Source organism: Mustela lutreola, chromosome 3, assembly GCF_030435805.1.
Source record: "Mustela lutreola isolate mMusLut2 chromosome 3, mMusLut2.pri, whole genome shotgun sequence".
NCBI classification, from domain to species: Eukaryota; Metazoa; Chordata; class Mammalia; order Carnivora; family Mustelidae; genus Mustela; species Mustela lutreola.
The window spans coordinates 163,916,769-163,937,826 of NC_081292.1; the positions used below are offsets into that span (position 1 = coordinate 163,916,769).

General features: G+C 53.3%; 1 protein-coding gene across 1 annotated transcript in view; it reads left to right on the top strand.

Moving 5' to 3' along the window:
* The window catches only part of LOC131827230 (contactin-associated protein-like 4), a 130,433-nt gene that overhangs the window by 61,590 nt on the left and 47,785 nt on the right, over positions 1–21,058 (top strand). The window contains exons 4-11 of the mRNA XM_059167384.1: positions 3,463–3,610; positions 10,090–10,293; positions 10,893–11,074; positions 12,371–12,514; positions 13,374–13,597; positions 15,708–15,730; positions 17,765–17,932; positions 19,461–19,632. Of these exons, the coding sequence (XP_059023367.1) occupies positions 3,463–3,610; positions 10,090–10,293; positions 10,893–11,074; positions 12,371–12,514; positions 13,374–13,597; positions 15,708–15,730; positions 17,765–17,932; positions 19,461–19,632 (1,265 nt within the window). The remainder of the gene's footprint in view (positions 1–3,462; positions 3,611–10,089; positions 10,294–10,892; positions 11,075–12,370; positions 12,515–13,373; positions 13,598–15,707; positions 15,731–17,764; positions 17,933–19,460; positions 19,633–21,058) is intronic.

Consider the following 21,058-nt stretch of genomic DNA (forward strand, 5'->3'; position numbering starts at 1 on the left):
TTTCTCTGAGTGACTTATTTCGCTCGGCACAATACCCCTAGTTCCACGACTCAGAGCAACTCCCATGGCCACGTGTCTGCTAGGAGCTGAGCCCTGGAAATCCTCCATCTGTCTACACGATGTGTGGTTCCAAATCCCAGTGCTGAACGCTGTGCCCAGCCGTTCTGCCTCACCCATGATTTACATCACTGAATGGGGGTCTGACTTCTGAAGGCTTGCTAAAGGCAATGTGTTTTCAAAGAAGAAACCTATTCCTGTAATTCCAGTAACCTGACTTTCCGGTTTGAGGGAATAAAGCAAGAACAGGTCTCTCTCTCCTTGCATTCATAGTTGTTATATTCACGAGGGTTAAGTCCGTTCTGGAAGATTCAAAGCCTAGTTTGGATATATGGTAGACTAGCTAGACTACATGTTGCTTTTATGAAGCATTAATTTAGCCCAAGAGCTAAAACCTTCTTACTAATGAGTCCTGAACACTGTATCACCTGCTTTCTCCAAACACATTCCGTTTCTTTCTTCAAACACATTCCACACACCTTCTTTATTGGTAAGAGCCACTGTTCTTCCTGACCGTTCAGGAAACAGCTATAGTTCCATATAACTTACAAAGTGCGATTCCTTAAAATTCAAATAAGCAGCGCTTTCATTATCACAAAGTATCTGAATATATTTTTTAAAGCATGCAAGTACACTTAATGTTCATTTTGTTATGACATATCAGGAGATTTATAAAACAGCCTATTTGACTTTAATATTTCTCATGAAAGATTAAAGCAGGTGAGGCGGCATCTAGGACCCGGGTCCCCAAAGGACCCTGGCTCCTCAGCCGGCAGCTCATGCTGAGCAGGGAGGAGGGCCAGCTGCTCCCAGGGTTGGTGAAGGTTGTCTCTCTTGTGCAAATTTGCACAGTTCAAACAAAGGGCAACAATTTTAATGGGTTACATAGGAGCTATTAATCCATCCTCCTCTTAAAAGAAGAGAAAGAGGGGACAAAAAAAGACACTCTTCTAAACATAACATTTCTAAACCCAGTGTGATTATCGATTCAGGCAAAGATCACAAATGGGCTTAGACCATCATATGAGACTGTTGTCTGAAAAGGACATTCCCATGAGCCCCAAGAATCAGCCACATGAACCCCAAGAATCAGACCAGCTTATGAACAGAGTGCCCAAAGAAAAGTTACTCTCCTCACCAAGTGATCAAAATTAATGTCATTGGGGGTGGACAACTGAGACTTTGTCCCTGGAGGGTCACAGCACAAGGAGGCAGCATCTCCATTTCGTATTCTCACCCAGAACGTGTGGGCTGACGCTCATCCCAGGTGGCAGCAGGACAAACCCAGCTGGGACCGCGCCCTGCAAGTCCCTTGACCATGCTCTTCCACAATGGGCAAGCCAAGAACCGACACCAGCAGGTGGAAGCTGTCCTGTGTCATTGGAGGAAATATAAAAACGGACAAACCCAGATAGAACTGTGGAATTCGTGTCAGCAGTGGTTTTCCAGTTGTTTTGGGGCAGGTTTGTGTTCTAGGAGACATACTGAAATTTAGCATAAAGAGTTAGGATGCTTACGACTGCTTTTCAGATGGTTTGACAATAGTTACGTGTGTTCATGCATGCAGGGACCCCCATGTGCACACACATGTGAGTGTGCATATGTGTGCACATGTGTGCATATGTGGGAAAGAGAGAGTAGTTGTAGGATGGCTGTAGGATGGGGTCCCGACCTCCCAGAGGAGCCTCTGGCTCAGGCTCCAGATGGAGGGAGGTGGGCCTCTCGGCCTTCCCTGCTGCCAGCATAGGGCCTGTGAGGCTTGTCGGGAGGTGTGGGCCATCAGGGGACACTCAGGGTGGAGCCTCCGGGGCCAGCACGGGAGCCTCTGACCCTGAGGAGGCCGGGGTCTGCAAGGACTCTCCACCCAAGGCACAGATGCTGTTACCAGGAGAAAGGCTCCAGCAAGTGCATCGGAGGCTTGGCAATTGTGATTCTCTTTCTCAAATGAAAGTTTAAATTTCCACCGAGAAAAGAAAAACCAGACATTTGACTGTTTTTAATTTTTATTTTACTTCTAAAGATTTTATTTACTATTTGAGAAACAGAGATCACAAGTAGGCACAGAGAGAGAGAGGAGGAAGCAGGCTCCCTGCCAAGCAGAGAGCCCGATGCGGGGCTCGATCCCAGGACCCTGGGATCATGACCTGAGCCAAAGGCAGAGGCTTTAACCCACTGAGCCACCCAGGCACCCAACATTTGACTGTTTTTATTTTTATTTTTTTAAAGATTTTTATTTATTTATTTGACAGAGAGAGATCACAAGTAGGCAGAGAGGCAGGCAGAGAGAGAGGAAGGGAAGTAGGCTCACTGCTGAGCAGAGAGCCCGATGTGGGACTTGATCCCAGGACCCTGAGATCATGACCTGAGCCGAAGGCAGCAGCTTAACACACTGAGCCACCCAGGCGCCCTTGACTGTTTTTAAATAGTGGGACGTGGAGCATTCTTGGATGGCTGAGTTGGAGGTCTGTGTGCAGGGTCCAAATGTGCAGGAGATTGAGTCTGCCAAATGGCCCCATTCAAGTCTGGACTCTCATTAGGATGACCGTGGTGACCATAATGTGCATTCTCGTTAGGACAACTGCGGTGAACATGTCTGGCCTCTCGTTAGATGACCGTGGTGACCACAAAGCTGGACTCTCATTACATGGGCGCAGTGACCACAGGAGTAACACTCTTATTTGAAATTTTAATGTTAAATTAATGTTATTTCAATGGATCTTTTATATGGTAATTATATAATTGAATTATATTTTGCATTATTAAACAAAACCTAAGCAGGAAGTTGAAGGCCCCCCTTAGAATGATTCTAGTGGTTGGTAAAAACCATAAAACTGATAATACCAGTTGAGGCGGTCCCATAAAACATATTTTCCTGCTTTTTGATGACCATGAGCAGAATTTAAATCTTCAGTTTCTTCACTAAGTGATTTTTCTTATTCGGCTAGAAGTGAATTATTTAGACTGTAATTGATATGGCTACTTGTAAAATGGAAAGTCAGTTGTGACAATTTGCCTTGGTTCACACACGCCCATAGTGATGAGTCACTGAACAGTGTCTTGACCGTGAGCACCCACCCTGAACACACACGTGTGTGCACAATGCTCACATGTGCGACACAGATATGTGTGTGCACACACGTGCTGAGGTTGGCTGTAGAGTCTGCACTTCACGGGTTTGCCCTCGGCCTGTGTTTACAGCCGCCCCCCAGTCAAGTCCAGTGCTATGTGCACAGGGCAAGTGCCGCCCAGGCCAGGGAAGGTGTGTCCTCCTCCGGGACCAGCAGCCAGCAGAAGGTTCCGGATCCCCAGCCTCCTGCTGCGGTGTCTGTCTGGGGGTGGAAGGAAGGGTAGTTACTGCAGGAGCAAGGGACCCCACATGTGCGCTGAGCCCACGCTCTCTTGCAGGGCTTTCCAGGGAACGCCAACGCGGACAGTGTGGTGCGCCACCGGCTGCGGCCGCCCCTGGAGGCCAGGCAACTGCGCTTCCTGCCCTCCGCCTGGAACCCTGACGGCCGCATTGGGATGCGCGTGGAGGTGTATGGATGCCGGTTCCGTAAGTGTGGGCGCAGAACTAGGGCGCAGAACCACGTCCATCTGGGAACGTGGGGTCCTTGGCACAAATTCAAAGACGCTTCCAAGAGAATAGCCTCCAGGCTTTTCTCAAATTCCTCAACAAGGACAATTGAATCTCTTTGATATTATTGTGTAACTCGGAGATGAAACTGTTAGGTTTTGTTTGTTTGTTTTTAAAGATTTTATTTATTTCTTATTGCAAGAGGCAGAGAGTGTGCCCGCTCAAGTGGTTGGGGGGAGCAGAGGGAGAAGCAGACTCCCCACTGAGCAGAGAGCCCCGTATGGGACTCAATTCTGGGACCCTGAAATCATGACCTGAGCCGAAGGCAGACGCTTAACCGACTGAGGCTCCTAGGTGCCTGTCAGGTTGTTCTTACAGGATCTTCTTATTGAGTGTCTGCCTCTCTCTCTCTTCCCTGTCTCTGCCTCCCTGTCTCTGACTCTCTGTCTCTGTCTCTGTCCCTCATCCTTCTGTCTCTATCCCTCTGTTCCTCTGTCTGTCTCTGTCTCTCATCCTCTGTCCTTCTGTCTCTCTGCCTCTGTCTCTCTCTCTGTGTCCCTCTGTCACGGTTTCTATCTGTCTCTGTCCCTCTATGTCTATCTCTCATCTCTCTCTATCTCTCTCTGTCTCTGTCCCTCTGTCTCTCTATCTTTGTGTCCCTCTGTCTCTGTCTCTATGTCTCTGATTCTATGTCTCTATGTCTCTGATTCTATGTCTCTATGTCTCTCTGTATCTGTCCTTCTCTCTCTATGTCTCTCTGTCTCTGTCCCACTGTGTGTCTGTCTCTGTCTGTCTGTCCCTCTGACCCTCTATCTCTGTCTCTCTGCCTCTGTTCCTCTGTCTCTGTCCCTCTGCCTCTGTCTCTCCCTCTGTCCCTCTGTCTGTCTCTGGACACACAGTCATGTCACCAGCCCAAGGCCCGGGGGCAGGGAGTGGGCCTGGCTGTCAGTGACCCTGAAGAGGGCCCACCCCCACTCACTGACCATGTGACACTTGCCCGGACTTGTTCTGTGGGAGGTTTGCCGTAGGAGGTGGGGTCTGCTGTCTGAGTCAGGAGGAGAGCTCAGGATGGTACAAAGGGGACTGGTGGGGGGATGGGAGGAGGCCAGCTGATTGGCTCGAGGATGGGGGTGGCGGCCATGTGGTGCTTGGGGAGCCCCAGGGTCACCAGAGTGAGGGTCTGGCCAGTGTGCTATGTGGACCAGCACTACCAGCCCTGCACGGGGGACCGAGGGACCCCCTGAGCCAACACTTCATCCACAGCGTTCCTCCTACTCCGTCCATGGCCTTACTCTGTGGATTTCCAGACCACGAGAGCTCCCTTGGGCAAGGACCCTGACACTGGCCTTCTTGGGCCTTGTGCCTCTTCCGCTTGGGGAATGTGCTCTGATGAGGCTGTGCCGGGACCCTCCCACCCAGACGTGTGACCACGGCCCTTCCCGTGGGACCAGCGGCAGCCCTGAAGTCCATGCAGCCCAGCTGGGAGGGTCTGAATGAAGCCCAGCAGGTAACCTGTCTCCGCCATGTGAGAAGCCACCAGTGCCCCCTGACACGCAGTACTCGCCGCCTCTGTGTCAGCGCCCTCAAGCGACACAGGCGTGCTGCTCTGCTGTGGGAAGGTGCGGGCCTCCTCAGCAAGCTGCTCGGAGATGCCCGCTCAGCCTCATGTTCACACACAGCAGTTCTGCGTGCAGGTCCCGGAGGAATCCTACCCCTCCCCCCACGCATCCCTCCGCAGCCACCACATGCTGCATTCCTGGACGGGCCATGGTCTCTCTTGCACACCTGGGCTCTCTCACCATGCGCTCGGCAGACTCCTGCTGCACCGAGCAGCTGAGGGCAGGCTGAGGATGGCCTGGCGGGCTGCACGCTGGTCAGGAGGGCCTTTCCCATGGGCTTCTAGGCCACAGCTCGGCCACCTCAGGGCCCCTTCCAAGAGTCACCAACGTCTGCCGGCACCTTCTCGCTGCCTTCCGGGCCAGGATCTGGGAACCCTCATCTGGCTGGAACTGGAACCATCCCTCCAACCATCTCCAAGTGCCGCACGATAGCCTGGTTCTCTCTCTCAGTGGAAGCCCAGGCACCCCCTCTGGGTGACCCAGGGCCACCTCACCCCCAGCCACTGCCAGCCCCATGACCCCTCCTTCCCAGTGCATGCTGAATCCTCGTCATCCTCAGCTCTGACCCTGGTTTGGGTCCCACCGCCGCACTCCACTAAGTTGGCCACAGCGGTCCTGAGGGCCTCTTGATGGGTGCGATGCAGCCTTAGATGCAGAGGAAGGAGCGTGCCTATGTCAGACCCAGCAGACTCACCAACAATCTCCCCATCCCCACCCCGTGCACCAGGCTGGAGAGGCTGCAGCCAGGTTGAGTCCTAATTCTTCCCACCCTTCCTCTGACCTGCCTCTCTGCGTGAGCCCCGCCCACCCCAGGCAGCAGAGAGGAACTGGGTACTCCCCAGGCAGCCACCATCCCTCTGTTTTGGTTCTCTGAAAGCACCAGGATATCTGCAGTCAGCACAGGACCTTTGCACAGACGGACCATACGCCTACAAACCTCAACCTTCACCCTTTGAGAACATATACTTTTCAAGGTGTAACATACACGAGGGGAAATATTAAAAACCTAAGTGCACAATTCTAAGTCTTACAAGAGCCCCTCAATCCCCTTCCTTCCTGGCACTCACCCTTCACCCCAGTGTCGCTCTACTCTGTGGGCCAGCATCCCCTGTTTGTAGCATTCTGCACAGAACACCCCCAGGTGTATTGCTGGTGCCTGGCTTCCGTCGCCCACCCTCCACGGCCATGCCCTGGAGTCTGGATCAGCCGCCGTGTCTCTACCTCCACAACTTTCCTGCACACCCTGGCCAGGCTGGGGTCATGCTGACATGCTCCCATGGCAACCCGCGCTGTCCCCATGGCAACGGCACCATCCTGGAGCCTTGTGGTGACTGTTCATTAGTCTGCCGGTAGGATACATGGATGAAAAGCAAATGCATTGTCAGGCATGCAGCGGGCAGGCCACGAGGCCACCAGGAAAGGGTCTGCTCCTCACACACAGCGTCTGGACCAGCATAGAGCAAGGGCCAAGGCCTCCAGGGTTAGGGTTGTCTGGTTAAGCACATACTGCTTGAGGGAGCAGGTGGGCTAGCCCATGCTGTGCCCCCCAGTCAGTAACTAATCACAGCTGGTTCAGCCTCTGAAAATGAGGGTCCTTCACGGTGAGCCACCAACAGACCTACTGGCCCGCACCTGTCAGCTATGAGCCGGCTGCCCCGAGGCTATGGTAAGACAAAACTGAACAGTGTGGGAGGGAGACAGACTCACCTTGAGAAGAGCTCAGGAGAACTGATGACGTCTTATGTAATAGGAAGGCTTCTGTGTCTGACGTGGGTGCAGACCATCTGGGGAAGCCAGGCTGTGAGGCCACCGCATGCACACTGTGCTTCCTGACAGTGGCCCGTCCACCCCAGGCATGAGTGCCACCACCAGGAACAGAGGGAGCGTGCAGACTCCATGCAGCCCATCTGGAAGTGGACGTGTGGGTCCTTTCCTGCCACCACCGGCATCGTGATCCTTACAGAGAACAGGATTAGTGCTCTGGGTGCCCCAAGCTGCCGGTGGGCACTCTGCTAGGAGACTTGGGGCAGTTCTCAATCACGCTACCCCACAGCACCTTGGAGAGGGCTTTCTGGCTTCAGGACCCTCCACAAAAATAATTACGTCTAAACCCTATATCAGTTCCCTGGTGTGCTTGCCTAAGTGTGCGCACAGTCATGTGCATGCGTGTGTTTGTGTAAACGTGTGCTTACATGTTCTTGTGCGTACCTGTGTGTGTGCTCACGTATTCCTGTGTGTGCACTTTCATGTGCGTTCCTGTGTTTGTGTGCACATGTGCTCACATGTTCTTTGTGTACCTGTGTTTGTGCACATCTGTGCTCACATGTCCCTGTGTTTGTGTACCTGTGTGCTCACATGTCCCTGTGTGTATTACATGCTCATGTGTTCCTGTGTTTGTGTACCTGTGTGCTCACGTTTTCCTTTATTACATACTCTTGTGTTCCTGTGTTTGTGTACATGTGTTCTCACATGTTCCTCGTGTGTACCTGTGTTTGTGCACACGTGTGCTCACATGCCCCATGTGTGCGTGTGCATGTTCAAGTGTTTCTGTGTTTGTGTGCATACATTTTCCTCATGTATGCCTGTGTTTGTGCACATGTGTGCTCATATGCCCCTGTGTGTACATGCTTATATGTTCCTGTGTTTGTGTACATGTGTGCACAGATGTTCCCATGTGTGTGCTCTCATGTGTACCTGTGTCTGTACACGTGTGTTCACATATTCCTGTGTTTTTGTTCACATGTTTCCTCCTCCTTATTTTCTGTTACACCAAGGCTTGTGAACCAGAAAGTCCCTTGTCTGCTGCAGCATGGTTGAGAGGACCCAGAGGGTGGGCACTGGGACTGGCCATGCCTGCTGCAAGCAGCCACCTCAGCCAGCAGCATCCAAGACAATAGGGGCAGGAAGGGGTCTGTGGGCACTGGGTCACAGGTGGGAGTCCATGGGTGAGATCCATGGGTGCTGGTTCATGGGTGTTGGGTCACAGGCAGGGGTCCACAAGCCCTGGGTCATGGGTGGAAGTCTGTGGACTCCTGTGCGAGGCTGGCAGAGAAGTCTGTGCCCTGACCCAAGGATGGAGAAGACGCACAAAGTACTGTTGGAATGCAGGCATGTGCAAGCAGCCCCTGGGATAGGCAGGACCATGCACTGTCAGCCCAGTACCTGGCTTTTCGTCCATGCTTCTCATTCAGAAGAAGTAACTGGGGAGATAACCCACCTTTAAAACAGAATGAAATATTTACTCATTGTGCACCTGGTAAATGAATTATTTCTAGGTACATTAACAAGATATAAGAAAATAAAACATGAATTTTAAGAAGATATCCTCATAAGATGGGCAAGCATCATTCCAATGGCTTATTTTGCATATGACGTGCCCTTTAAATGACACACACATCTCCATGAAGCGACAAAGACGACAGGTTTTGAGTTGTGGGGGTTTGCTGCATGCAGATGTTTTCCAGTAAATACGGTAGCATGCTGTAGGGGTAAGACCTCTTCCTTATGATGTTCTTGATGCCACCGTCTTTTCTGGAGCTCACTGCATGCAGTGATTCAGTGAGCAACACAGATAACATAAAAAATGAGTTGCTAGTTAGTAGTTGATAGCTATCAGTGGTTAAGTTTGGGGGGTGGTTAAAGGTTATATCCAGACTTCTGGCTCCATGGACAGCAGCACCCCCAACCCCCAGATTCTTCAAGAGTCTACTGTATTCTTGGTTTTGCCAGAAATAAGGTCCATGAAGGAGTAAGTCTCTCATGTTGTCCTGGAGGAAACTGGCCTTCCATTCAATGTACCTACCAGCCGTCGATGTGCACGGAGCAGCAGGGACCACTGGATCTGGACACGTGGGGGTTGCAGCCTGAGGGTGGGGTCAAGGTCAAGCCATTATCCTCGGGGTCCCCCAACGGCTACCGTTGCTCCAGATAGGCCCCTCTTGTCTCTTCTGTCGTCCTGTGAGCACACCCTCTGCACAGCCCGCGTTCCGAGGGCTGGAGTCCTTGCTGGGAGGGTTTTTCTGAGATAACTGCTCCTTCTGTGTGAATGGGCTCCCTGAGCACGACCTAGCCCTCGGGCGACCTGGCCCCTGTTCCTGTGTGTACATGGAATATGGAACACGGACACACTTTCTACAGAGCACACGAGCACATGTGCCATTTGGGCCCAACAGCCACTGAGAAGAGCCACAGGCATCTGGCTCAGGAAAGAAGGAGCTTCTTATTCTCTACGGCCCTTTACTGTCTGCCTCACTGCCCTCGCGACCCTATGGTGAGGTGGGACCTCCCTGGCATAGTCGCCTCTAGCAGGGACAGTTCTGCAAAGGGAGCAGGAGTCAGAAAGCAGACCCACTGCCCTGGGAGGCTCTGGTTCCCACCAGCGGATGGGACATGGAAGCCTCCACAGCCTCCGATACTGTGTCTGTGTACTTTTGTGTGTGCTTGTGTGTGTGTACCTGTGTGTGCTTGTGTGTGTGTACCTGTGTGTGAGCCTGTGCACCTCTGTGTGTGTTCCCCTGTGTATGCCTGTGTGCATGCCTGTATGTGTGCCTCTATGTGTGTGCACCTGTGTGTGAATGCACCTGTATGTGTACCTGTGTGTGCCTCTGTGTGTCTTCCTGTGTGTGCCTCTGTGTGTGTGCCTGTGTGTGCACCTGTGTGTGTGCCTGTGTGCACCTGTGTATACCTCTGTGTGTGTACCTGTGTATGCTTCTGTGTGTGTGTGCCTTTCTGTGTGTACCTGTGTGTGCCTCTGTGTGTGTGTGCAAGGCCCCACACATTTACATACTTCAGTGAGGAGCAAGCTAATACTTAGAACAACTTTTATCATCTTTCCTGCAGGATCAGACGTGATGGACTTTGATGGAAAAAGTTCTCTGCTTTACAGATTTGTTCAAAGTACCAGGAATCCAGTGAAAGACATCATTTCTTTGAAATTTAAAACAAGACAGAGTGATGGGCTTCTGTTGCACAGACGGGGCAGAAATGGAGACTTCTTCACCCTGGAATTAGTGAAAGGGAGGCTCCTTCTAATCACCAATTCAGGTAAAGGGATGAGCCAAGGAACTCGATAATCTGAATTCTTAGATTTAATTTGTACCCCAGTATTTTTATACCTAATCTTTTAGCAGGTATTATAGATAAGGGCCTAGACTTACAGATTCTGACTCTCTTTTGCTTTAAAACATATTAAAATGTAGTAACTGTGCCAGGAGGTGGTCACTGGAGCTCTTCATATCCGATAAACACACCTATGTTATGGGACCCAGGGCTTCCCAGCCTCACTTTGCACCAGTGACATTTTGGACCAGATAAGTAGCCTCTGCAGGGGCTGCCCTGTGCAGTGGAGGGTGTTTACCAGCATCCCCGCCCTCCACTCACCAGAGGACGGTAGCACAGCTCACACCCACATCCTGGCCTGTGTCCCCTGGGGGAAGAAGCTTCCCCCGGGAGAGCCACTGCCTGGCGGCCATCACAGAGCTCGCAGCAAAGAGGGTACTTCCGAGGGATGCACACCTGTAATGAAGGGAAGTGGCCGAGAACAGCCCTGATGGACAGGGTGTCCCAGAGTCAGATGCAGCAGCTTCACGGGGTCAAGGAAGCTTGGTCTGGCAGGACGTAACGGTGCCCATTTCCTTGGCCAGGCACTGCTTCACCCTCGCCATCTGGCCCTGGGAGCGTGGCGCTGGGCAGTCTGTTGGACGACCAGCACTGGCACTCGGTGCTCCTCGAGCATGCCCGCCAGCACATGACCCTCTCCGTGGACCGGCACTCCAGGCAGTTCCAGGCATGGGGACAGCTGAGTCACGCAGACCTGGATCCTCAGGTGCAGAGTCTCTGTCAGTCATGGCAGGACGTGGGGTTTGAGGGCAGCGTTGCCTGGACAGAAGGGGGAACCCTGCGAAGAAATGCCCTTTCTCTGCACATGTGGTTAGGGCTTAACCGTGTTGCAAGGGAGCCGCTGTCCTGGGCACCCTCTGAGCCTGACTTGGAGCGTGGCCCACTGCGCTCAGCATGGCCCACGGCACACATCCAGTCCCACTGAGCCGACCTGAGCAATCCCCCTGGCATCCTACCTAGATCCGGAGCTATCAGCTGGACCCTATCTCTCGGTCTCATCCTTCAGCTTCCAAACACACCTAATGTATTCGCAGCCCTTTGCACACATGTACCTAAGTTATACGAAAGTATAACGATTCATGCCATTCTTGTAAGATGTTGTCAGGCTCACGCACTATTAAAAGAAGCTAAACACTAAAGCTAAAATAAAAATGTGTTTAGCAGAAATGGACGATTGGCAGTTCCTGTCCTATATTACATCATTCATGATTTTATTGCCTACACTACGAATTGGCCAAAATAACATTATATTCTATACACAGATGAATGTAAATTCCATCCAGAGATATATAAGCTGGAAAATCATTTTCATTTTCTGCACAGGCTTCCTTTTGCACGGGTTTGGGTTACACGGATCAGATGTCCCTTGCCATGGACACACAGGTGGGACCCTCCCCTTACCTGGCAGCCGGTTTGATGAGCACCCCAAGGAGACCAGTTCAGCTCATACTTTACAGATGAGATGGCTGTCTTGGTCGGCTCCCTGGGACATGGGGAGGTGCCCTTAGGAAGAGCTGTAAGGGAGAGTAGCAACAGGACAGGGAGGGGCTCCTGTGGGGACCCTGGAGGGCCCACCTGCACCTGCCAGCATTAGAGAAGACCCCTTGCGGGGACAAGACTTCCCCAGCACTCGAAGGTGCAGAGCTGATGGTGAGCAGAGGGCCTGGTGCTCTGCTCCAGGGCCCGCGTCCAGGCCACCCTGTACCTGCTGTCCCGTCATGAATATCAGTAAGCCCTTTCCTCCCGAGGGTCCCAGTGAGTAGCTGAACCACACTTTCCCCTGATCACAGATGAGGGAGCTCCAGCCTGCCAGACACTAACAGCAAGTAAACCATTTCAGAGTTTCTGCTTAGAAATTCCTTTAAGGTAGTGAACACAACACCCGATTATGCAGAATTGCTTACCTGGGCCTCTTCCTGCTACGCCTCTGAGTGATGAATGTCTTAAGCAAGTTAATGGGAAATGACTAGAGAATATTATTGATGTCATTTTTCTTTCTAAGATCAGCTTCGGAGGGATTTTAGCACCTGGAAAATCTGTGACATTTCAAAGAAAACACTTCGACGGATGTTTAGAAAATATTAATTTTAATGGAGAGGATATCATTGATTTGGCCAAGAAGCACAGACCCCAGATTCTCATCAGGGTAAGAGTCTTCCTGGGGACAGAGGGTGGGGGACTCGGGGGAATGAGGGCCCTTGTGAACCCCTGAGTGACGTCAGGTTAGGGGGATGTGACTCATGTCACAGCCTCATCACCTGAGCAAGAAACACAGACCAAAGCTCACGGAACTTAGAGTTATTGTTTAAATCTGAGACAAAGACCCACGTCTCCCATTAAAACGTCAGCTGGAGATCCCATCTCAGCTTTCCAGAGAGCAAAGGTAGCTGCCTGCAGGGACCAGTCCCCTTGGCAACGGGGGTTTCCTCCGTGAGCGATGGGAGCACGGGCCACCCCACAGGAAACCTGTCCCTCCTGCACCTCGAGTGTGAACACAGCGCTGGCGGTGGGAGCTTGGATACACACATGGATCGATAAGCTGGCATGTTTTCCGTGGCCCTTGAGACATGACAAGGAGGGTCTGTGTGGGGTCTTGGCATCCGAGGCTGAGCCCCGACCGGCCTCCCGGTAGCTGGGTCACGGGAACAAGTGTTCAGGCTTTGGGTCCTTGCCTCCCACCTTCAGTCAAAACACCCGTCTGTGGGCTCTGTCGGCTGTGTGCACTCCTGAGAGGTGAATCTTGTTTCAACGGGCTTCATGGGCTCTGGGCTTTGTCCTGGCTTCGCCCAGAGGTGCACAACATGTGGCCAAGGCCTGCATTGGGCTGAGCAGCTGGTCTGTGTATCTTGGGCCTGGGGCATTGGGTGGGCAGGAAGTTACGCCGGCAGCACCACACCCTGCGATTCCAGCTGGGGGGCCACGGGTCTGGGGGCCACAGTGGGGGACTGGAGTGAGAAGCAGCCCCCCTCCTCCAGGGCCTCCTCAGATCTGCTTCCTGTCCTCAGGGAAACGCCTCCTTCTCCTGCTCTCAGCCGCAGTCTGTGCTGGTCACGTTTCCGACCGCTGGGAGCCGCTTGGTGCTGCCAGGCTCCCCGGCACAGGATGGGGTCTCCATCAGCTTCCAATTCCGGACGTGGAATCAGGCGGGGCTCCTGCTGTCCCGCCAGCACCCTCGCGGCTCCACGGGCTTTGTCCTCACGCTCAGAGACGGAGCCCTCAGACTGGGCCTGTCCCTGTCTCCAGGACACGTGAGGAGTGACATCATGGCAGGTAATCTGTGTCCCCAGGCTGTAGCCGGCATGGCTATGTCGCCGCAGGGCCCATGGGAATTTCACACTCTGATTCAAATGTGACTTTTGCAGTCTGTAACATGCTCGGGGTCCTCACACCCAGGTCCCTGTGCCCCATTGCCTTTGGACACAGTCCCTGCCATTCACACCACATGGCACCACAGGCAGACCCCAAGGTGGCCGTCACAGCCCAACCTAGCCACCTGGGGAAGAGGGAGTGCCTGAGAGCACCCACTCCATTCCAGGGAACCCTACGCTGTGCCCTACCCATCAAGCTGACCAGACCCCAGGCTTATGTCCCAGATGCCTCTCCCTGTGCTTCTGCTCTCTGAGGGAACATGGCCACAGGGAGCCTGTTCTTGACCTTTGGTGTTGGTGGAGAGGCAGCTGCCTGCCTATCAGACCTGACGGTGCCCACCAACCTTGACACCCCCAATTGTGCGTTCAGAAATGTGGTGGGTCCCCGGAGGATAGCATGGTCAGAGGAAATACTACATCCTGAGGACACACCTGCCCTCTCTGCTCACCTGCTCCTGCCCCCAGGCAAGGAGCCATTCTGGTTGGACACATACTTTGAGGAGGTTTTCAAGATAAATGCTAGTGTCCTAAAACAATGTTCTTCATGATGCGTGACGGCGGATCGCTCCTGGACTGAGGACAGGAGAGAGGTGGAGCCTGTCTGCTCGCTGCTGCCCATCAGGAAGTCAGCTACTTCTGGGTCTGTGGATTGGCATCGGATCTGAGGGCCTCGGGCAGAGGTGGGGACAGGACGGGGACGGACCCCCAGCCTGGCGGTTGGGACCACTGGGTGGTCTGCACACCTTCTCAGGAAGATCCTGTTGGCCTGTGATGAACCACATTTCCTCGGTGGCACTGGCCGCCAGGCACTGAGCATGGACCTGGAGGGCCACTGGACTATCGACATGGTCAGAAGTGGGGCCACAGTGGGCTGGCACAGGAGGTCCCCATGGGTGCCACCCTAGAGGGCCATGTCTGTGTCCATGAGCACACTCCTGGGAGGACCAGGACCCATTGGCCTTCTCCTAACCATTGACCCTCTGCTGATGGGCGGAAAGCAGACTCAGCCCCCTCCGTCCATCCTAGAACCTACCTCAAGAGCCATGCAACATGAAAACAAGCAGAGAGACCCTGGGAAGGTAAATATGAAGCCAGGGCACACACTTCAACACACAGCCTTCGACCCACGTCCCTGAGAAGGTCGGGGCTCCACAACTGCCATTCCCCCCATCGTCTGGAGACAGATGGCCACTTATAGCTTACTGAATGCTAATAGTGGGACAAGCTTGCAAGAGTGAGCTCGCGAGAAAGAAATCACTTACATGCAGTATCTCAGCCGTGAGCTGCCTCAGAGACTCGCTGGCATAGAAAAAAGGTTAATTTTTGTAAGCCACCAGGACCCCATAGTCCATGGGGATCCCATGTGCCCTGAGGAAGCTTCTGTCCTGGCCCAGTTTAAGACTTTCAAAGAAATTGCTTCAGGTCAAGTCCCACGAAGAGCCAGGTCACACTTAACCCCTCAGTTGGTGGATTTAACAAATTGCTGGAAGATTGCGTGTGATAATTGGCATTCAACTCTTACAATCCTGTTTCCATCCAACCCCTGGGGGTGGCCCGAAGCTGGACCCTGCCTCTTGGGGCTCCATGTGGCCCGAAGCTGGACCCTGCCTCCTGGGGCTCCATGTCCCTGCAGGTGCAGCCCCCTGCTGTTGGCCATCCTGGCCCGGGGCTTGGTCCCAGGGATCAGAATGTGGGACAGCCAGGAGCTTTGCCTAAGTGACCAGGACAAAACTTCAGCCCCCGGAGGTCCCCTGACACCCACAAAGGGCAGACCCACTGTGCCAGCTACAGCATGGGGCAGCCAGTCCACAACCCCCAAGGGACAGAGGCCCTCAGCCAACAGCCCATGAGGATGACCCTGAGACAACCCCAGAGAGTGGGGCTCTGGTCCCACCTTGTTGAACCCCCGGAGCAGACCCCAACCTGAGCCAGCACCCGCCAGACCACGGGGAAACCAAACTGCAACCAGAGGCACCAGCCAGGTCCAGATCCCCGTGAGGAAACTACCAAACCGGGGTCCACACATTATGTCCTGATAAATAACCAGCGCACACCAAAGCACTGGATGTGGTTATATTCATGACTACAGAAGACAGGCTGTGAATGTGAGCCCAGAATAGACAGCCGGGGTGCAATGAAGTCTCCCCACCCCCTTCATGCCACAGCCGTCCCTGGCCCGTTCTCCTACTAACCCCAGGCCTGCGTCTGGCCCCCACGAGCAGCAACTGACAGCCGGGCACTTTTCCGAGCGCTGCCGGGAGGGTCTGGGACAGCAGTCTTTAATGAGAAGGACATATTTATTTAGAAGTCATTGTAAGTCAAACTTTTCTGTTAAGGAAGGATGGCTTTTCCCCTTGGTTACCAGATATTTAGGTTGTCCAATGTCCCTTAAGGTCCTCACCTGGAGTCAAGGTGAACTTGTGCTGGACGTGAAGCTGAATTAGGTCCCTATTTGAAAATGTGTTTGAATAGAACACAATTGGGTCATATTTTCAACATGCTTTCCAACTGTGTAAATTTTCATCTTGAGTTGTTTACAAATACTAGTTCCACCGGCTAGAGGTCAGAAAGACTTCTGTAGGCCACAAAATGTTCTCTCACTCTGTCCCTTTCGAATGTCAAATGTGTGGGACCACAAAACAGCCCCTGGGGAATCTTAGCTTCACTGGCTGCTGAAATGTTTAGCTAGGTGCCTTTTCTGGCTCGTGCTGTGTTTAATCTCTGGGCTGAACCCTGGACAACCCAAATGGACTTTCCTTTTCCATTTTAAAAAATCAGTGGAAAAAGAAAACACACACAGAGATTTAAAAGCAAAATCCAGATGCTTGACTTCCAATAAGAAACTGGAAATCTGGTAACCCCAAGAGACCAATGCTCCTGCATGGGGTCCAGCTGCCAACTCAGCCAGGCCTAGGGATGAGGGGCTCCCGGCTGATGGGGAGAATCAGAGTCACAACCCCAACAGTCCTACCCAGAGCCTCAGCAGAGGCAGGCCCGTGATGTTGGAAACACCCCATGTGACCCTGGGACCAGACCAACCACCACCCAGGACAAGTCCCTCAGCCCCTCCTCCACCCAGCATCCCTTCCATAGGAACCCCCTGATCTTGCCGAGTGGGGTGGTCGGGGTCACAGTCCCCCATGTGGCACTCCATTTAACATGAGCAGCCTGGAGACAGACAGGTCTGTAACGCAGGGAGCTTCTGGCCCCATATCAGAGGGTATTTGGAGACCTCATGGTGACCTGGCAGGAACTACAGATATCCCCTCCCACAGCTTGGCCATGGTGGGGGTGGGGGTTGGCCATTATGATGTGTCCCCCGCAGAGACTTTGATTCTTACGTGAAGGGTATGAGTAGCGGAAAAACAACATCAGACTTCCTTGCATCTGTTCCAGAATTTAGAGAACAGGTACTCTTCCATTTTTTTTTCCCCCAAAGGGTAAATCACATGGAGGGGGCAGGAAGGTGTCCACTCCAGGGGTTGCAGGGGTCCTGGAGGGACTGGGTTCCTCCACCCCCACCCCAGGTCCCTGTTCGTGTGGGACTCAGAAGTTTATGTCACTCTCTGAAGCACCATGAGATTTGTGATTCACGGGGATCTCTCGCTGATCTCCATTCCCATGTGCTGGACTGAATGATGGGCAGTGGTTCATGGGGGTTTCTAGCTGATCTCAGTTCCCCAGGTGCTGGACTGAATGATGGGCAGTGGTTCACAGGGGTCTCTAGCTGATCTCTGTTCCCATGTGCTGAACTAAATGATGGGCAGTGGCTCACAGGGATTTCTAGCTGATCTCTATTCCCTGGTGCTGGACTGAATGACAGGCAGAGATTCACAAGGGTCTCTCACTTATTTCCGTTCCCTCAGTGATCGACTGAATGACAAGCAGTGATTCACGGGGATCTCTAGCTGATCTCCATTTCCCAGGTGTTTACTAAATGATGGGCAGTGGTCCACGGAGGTCTCTAGCTGATCTCTGTTCCCCAGATGCTGGACTGAATGATGGGCAGTGGTTCATGGGGTCTCTAGCTGATCTCCATTCCCCAGGTGCGGGACTGAATGACGGGCAGTGGCATTCGGTGTCCCTCACAGCCCGGAGGAACCAGCTGAGTGTGGTAGTGGACCAGGTTGGGGTTTCGGCGGTTAACACAGCATTGCCTCTAGAGACCCACGCAGATGGTTCCTATCACTTTGGAGGTGAGTGACAGGGCTGCGACCCCACTAGCTGGCACCCACCCGATTTCCGCCTCCCTTGCCCCTGTCCTATGTCTGATGTGACTTTTTTCTACTGTGTCACATGTGGCAGATTCCCTGAGAGGTTGGCAGGTGTGATGGACTGTACTGTTTCCTCAGCAACCGTCCTGAGGCATAATTTATATAAACATGTGAGAGTTATTAGGACCCTTGTCATTAGAATGTCCTTTTCCAGCTGTATGTGTGAGAGTCTTAGTCTTGATCACCCCCTTCCAGAGAGACTCCCCAGTTTCCTTTCCCTGCTGTCCCTCTGGTCCCAGGTACTCTTGGGTCACAGGAATCCCTGGCAAGGCTTTGAGAGGTCAGTGGGTTAGGGTGGCCCCCAAGGGTGAGCATTAGCGAGGCTGGTCCTTCTGGCCCTAGGCAGCTCCCAGCCAGCCATTACGGGGACAGGGTACCATTTGCCATGTTAGAATTCTACCAGTGGGTTTGCTGTCTACTTCTCCCTCAGACCAAACCTTCCTTGTGGGGTGGCTGCTGGCATACAACTCCGAATTTTCCCATTATGCCTGCTAGACGATTCTGGATGCCCAGTCCCCTCTGCCTAGTGGAATCCCCCGTGGTTCCACTCAGCTGATGGCATGCAGCTCTGGGGGACCGGGTGGGAGCCCAGGCCCACGCTCTCCTCTGGGAGGGCTTACTGGCACAGGGCACTGGTCCCCGGGGAACAGCGCCCAGAGCGGGACTCGGGCAGGGGGCACAGACAGCTTTCCTGGGCACTTTGAGGGCAGAGTCCCTAGGCGTGCCCCTAGCAGGTGCACGGTTGGGGCTGGCCTACTGGTGGAAAGAACCAGAGGCCTATTTCCTCACACCTGGCATAGACTTCAAGGCCATTGTTTGGATGACGCTGTCACACAGACTCAGACGTTCATGATACTAAGATACTAAGATGTTCTTATAGAAGATTAATCTTTGATTACATGTTTGACCAAGTTGCCCTGTACAAATCCAATTGCCATAGAAAACCAATCCATGTCCCTTACTCTGCGGAGGCTGGCTTTCAGGACAAGCCAGCTGGAACAGGCCCCACACCTGGGGCTGCACGCTGCTTCCAGAAGACGGGCAGGTGCCCGGTCACCTTCCCGCCAAAGACCGTCTTTCCAACATGGCGATTTCAATAATTTGTCCTTATAATAACACAATCTATTCCTTCATTTCTAATTTTAAACCCATGTGCATTTAAATTGTTTTGTTTACGATGCGCAACATCAGGAGGAGCTAATACTGTCTAGCCTGCTGTGAGAAAGACCCAGCTCCAAGTTCAGCCTGAATTGTAGACGCTGTTTTTCACCCAAACCACACTTCAGTGTCACCCACCCTTGCCAACCTAGAATCTCTGTCCCCAAGTGAGCACACGTACAAGGGGGTCCCCACGCCGGAAGCCCGAGACAGGGACAAGCCACCCTCCTCCCGGATGGGGCAGCCGGTGCTGACCCCGCCCCTCTCTGTATTTCCACCTCTGAGCCATCAGGGTGCCTTTCTTCCGGCTCCGGGTCTGAGTGTGAGGCCTCACTGGCCGGATTCCAGGGCTGTCTGAGGCTCATCTCCATTAACGCCCAGGAGGTGGACCTGATCTCCGTGCAGCGGGGCGTGCTGGGGAACTTCAGCAGCCTGGACATAGACTCCTGCGGCATCCGAGACAGGTGAGCGGCTCGCACGCCCTGTGCTTGGGCCTGTGATGGCTGATCACAGGCGCCCATAGGTGGGTGCGCATCCTCTCCCTCCGGGTCCTGGTATCCCCCTCGTACCCCTTTCCCTCGCTGCTCACGGGGAGTCCAGCAAAGCGAGAAGACTGTGTTTGTAACTGTGTACAACCCCTTCCTCGGCACGATGGGATTTGGGAGGAAAGAGCTTTCTCTCGGCGGCTATTCTCCGGTGTTCACAAGCGTCTTCATCCAGAGCACGCCGTGTAGACACCGTGGCGATGTCCACGGCGAGAGGGTCCATAGCATGTTCCTGGACAGCAGGAATCATGATCGTCAGGTGCAGGAGACCAGAATCCTGCTGTGGTCAGGGTGGGGTGTCCAGGGGCGGGGGGAGCCAAACTGCCCCAGGTCCGCAGGGGCTGCAAGGACAGGCCTGCCACGGGACAGGTTGTTAGGACCCAGGAAGGGAGGAGCAGCCCCCTGAGGACCAGGGGTGACCTCAGAGGTGTGTCTGGGGAGGAGAAACAAGGAAAATGCAGGAAGTGAGCAAGGGAGGAAGAAGGTCGCTGTCACGGAGGCGGGAAAGCCAGGCTCTAACACGGGGGGGATTTGGGGAGACAGGCCGGCCAGCGTTTTCGTCCTGAAAATGCTGACATATTTTTGGATAAATGCTACAGGCTGAGAAACCCCTTCTTCCCTTGCATGAGCAACTCTGTCTGAATTCACGTGCACCTATTCTGTCTCTTCGCAGCTTAGTCCCGTTTCAGTCTTTGTTGTATAATGATCAGAGTTCAGTGGGAGCGTCACAAAAGTCATTGTCACCTGCAGGACACATGGGTGCCTGGGCAGCTCAGTCCAACTCTTGGTTTCAGCTCAGGTTATGGCCTCAGGAGCTTCACTCAGCGGGGAACCTGCTGGAGATTGTCTCTCTCCCTTTGCCCCCAATCCCCCTCTCTAAAATAAATAGATAAATCATAAAATAATAACAGCAGGGGCACCTGGGTGGCTCAGTGGGTTAAAGCCTCTGCCTTCGGCTCGGGTCATGATCCCAGGGTCCTGGGATCGAGCCCCACATCGGCCTTTCTGCTCAGCAGGGGTCTGCTTCCTCCTCTCTCTCTCTGCCTGCCTCTGTGCCTACTTGTGATCTCTGTCTGTCAAATAAATAAATAATAATCTTTTTAAAAATAATAATAATAATAACAGCAACACACGTCCCCACCAGTGAGTGACTCACTCTCTCAGACGTGCTTTCCCCACATGCTCATTCCACTCATGGTGGGGGGAATGACCCTTCTCTGGCAAAGGGGGACTGTGGCCAGTACACCAGCAGCCTCACTGCTGGGTTACCAGGCCTTCAGTGAAATGCCGCATCCGGTGTAGGGCACAGGCACCCAGGGCACCTGGCCTGTGGGCTCGCACACCC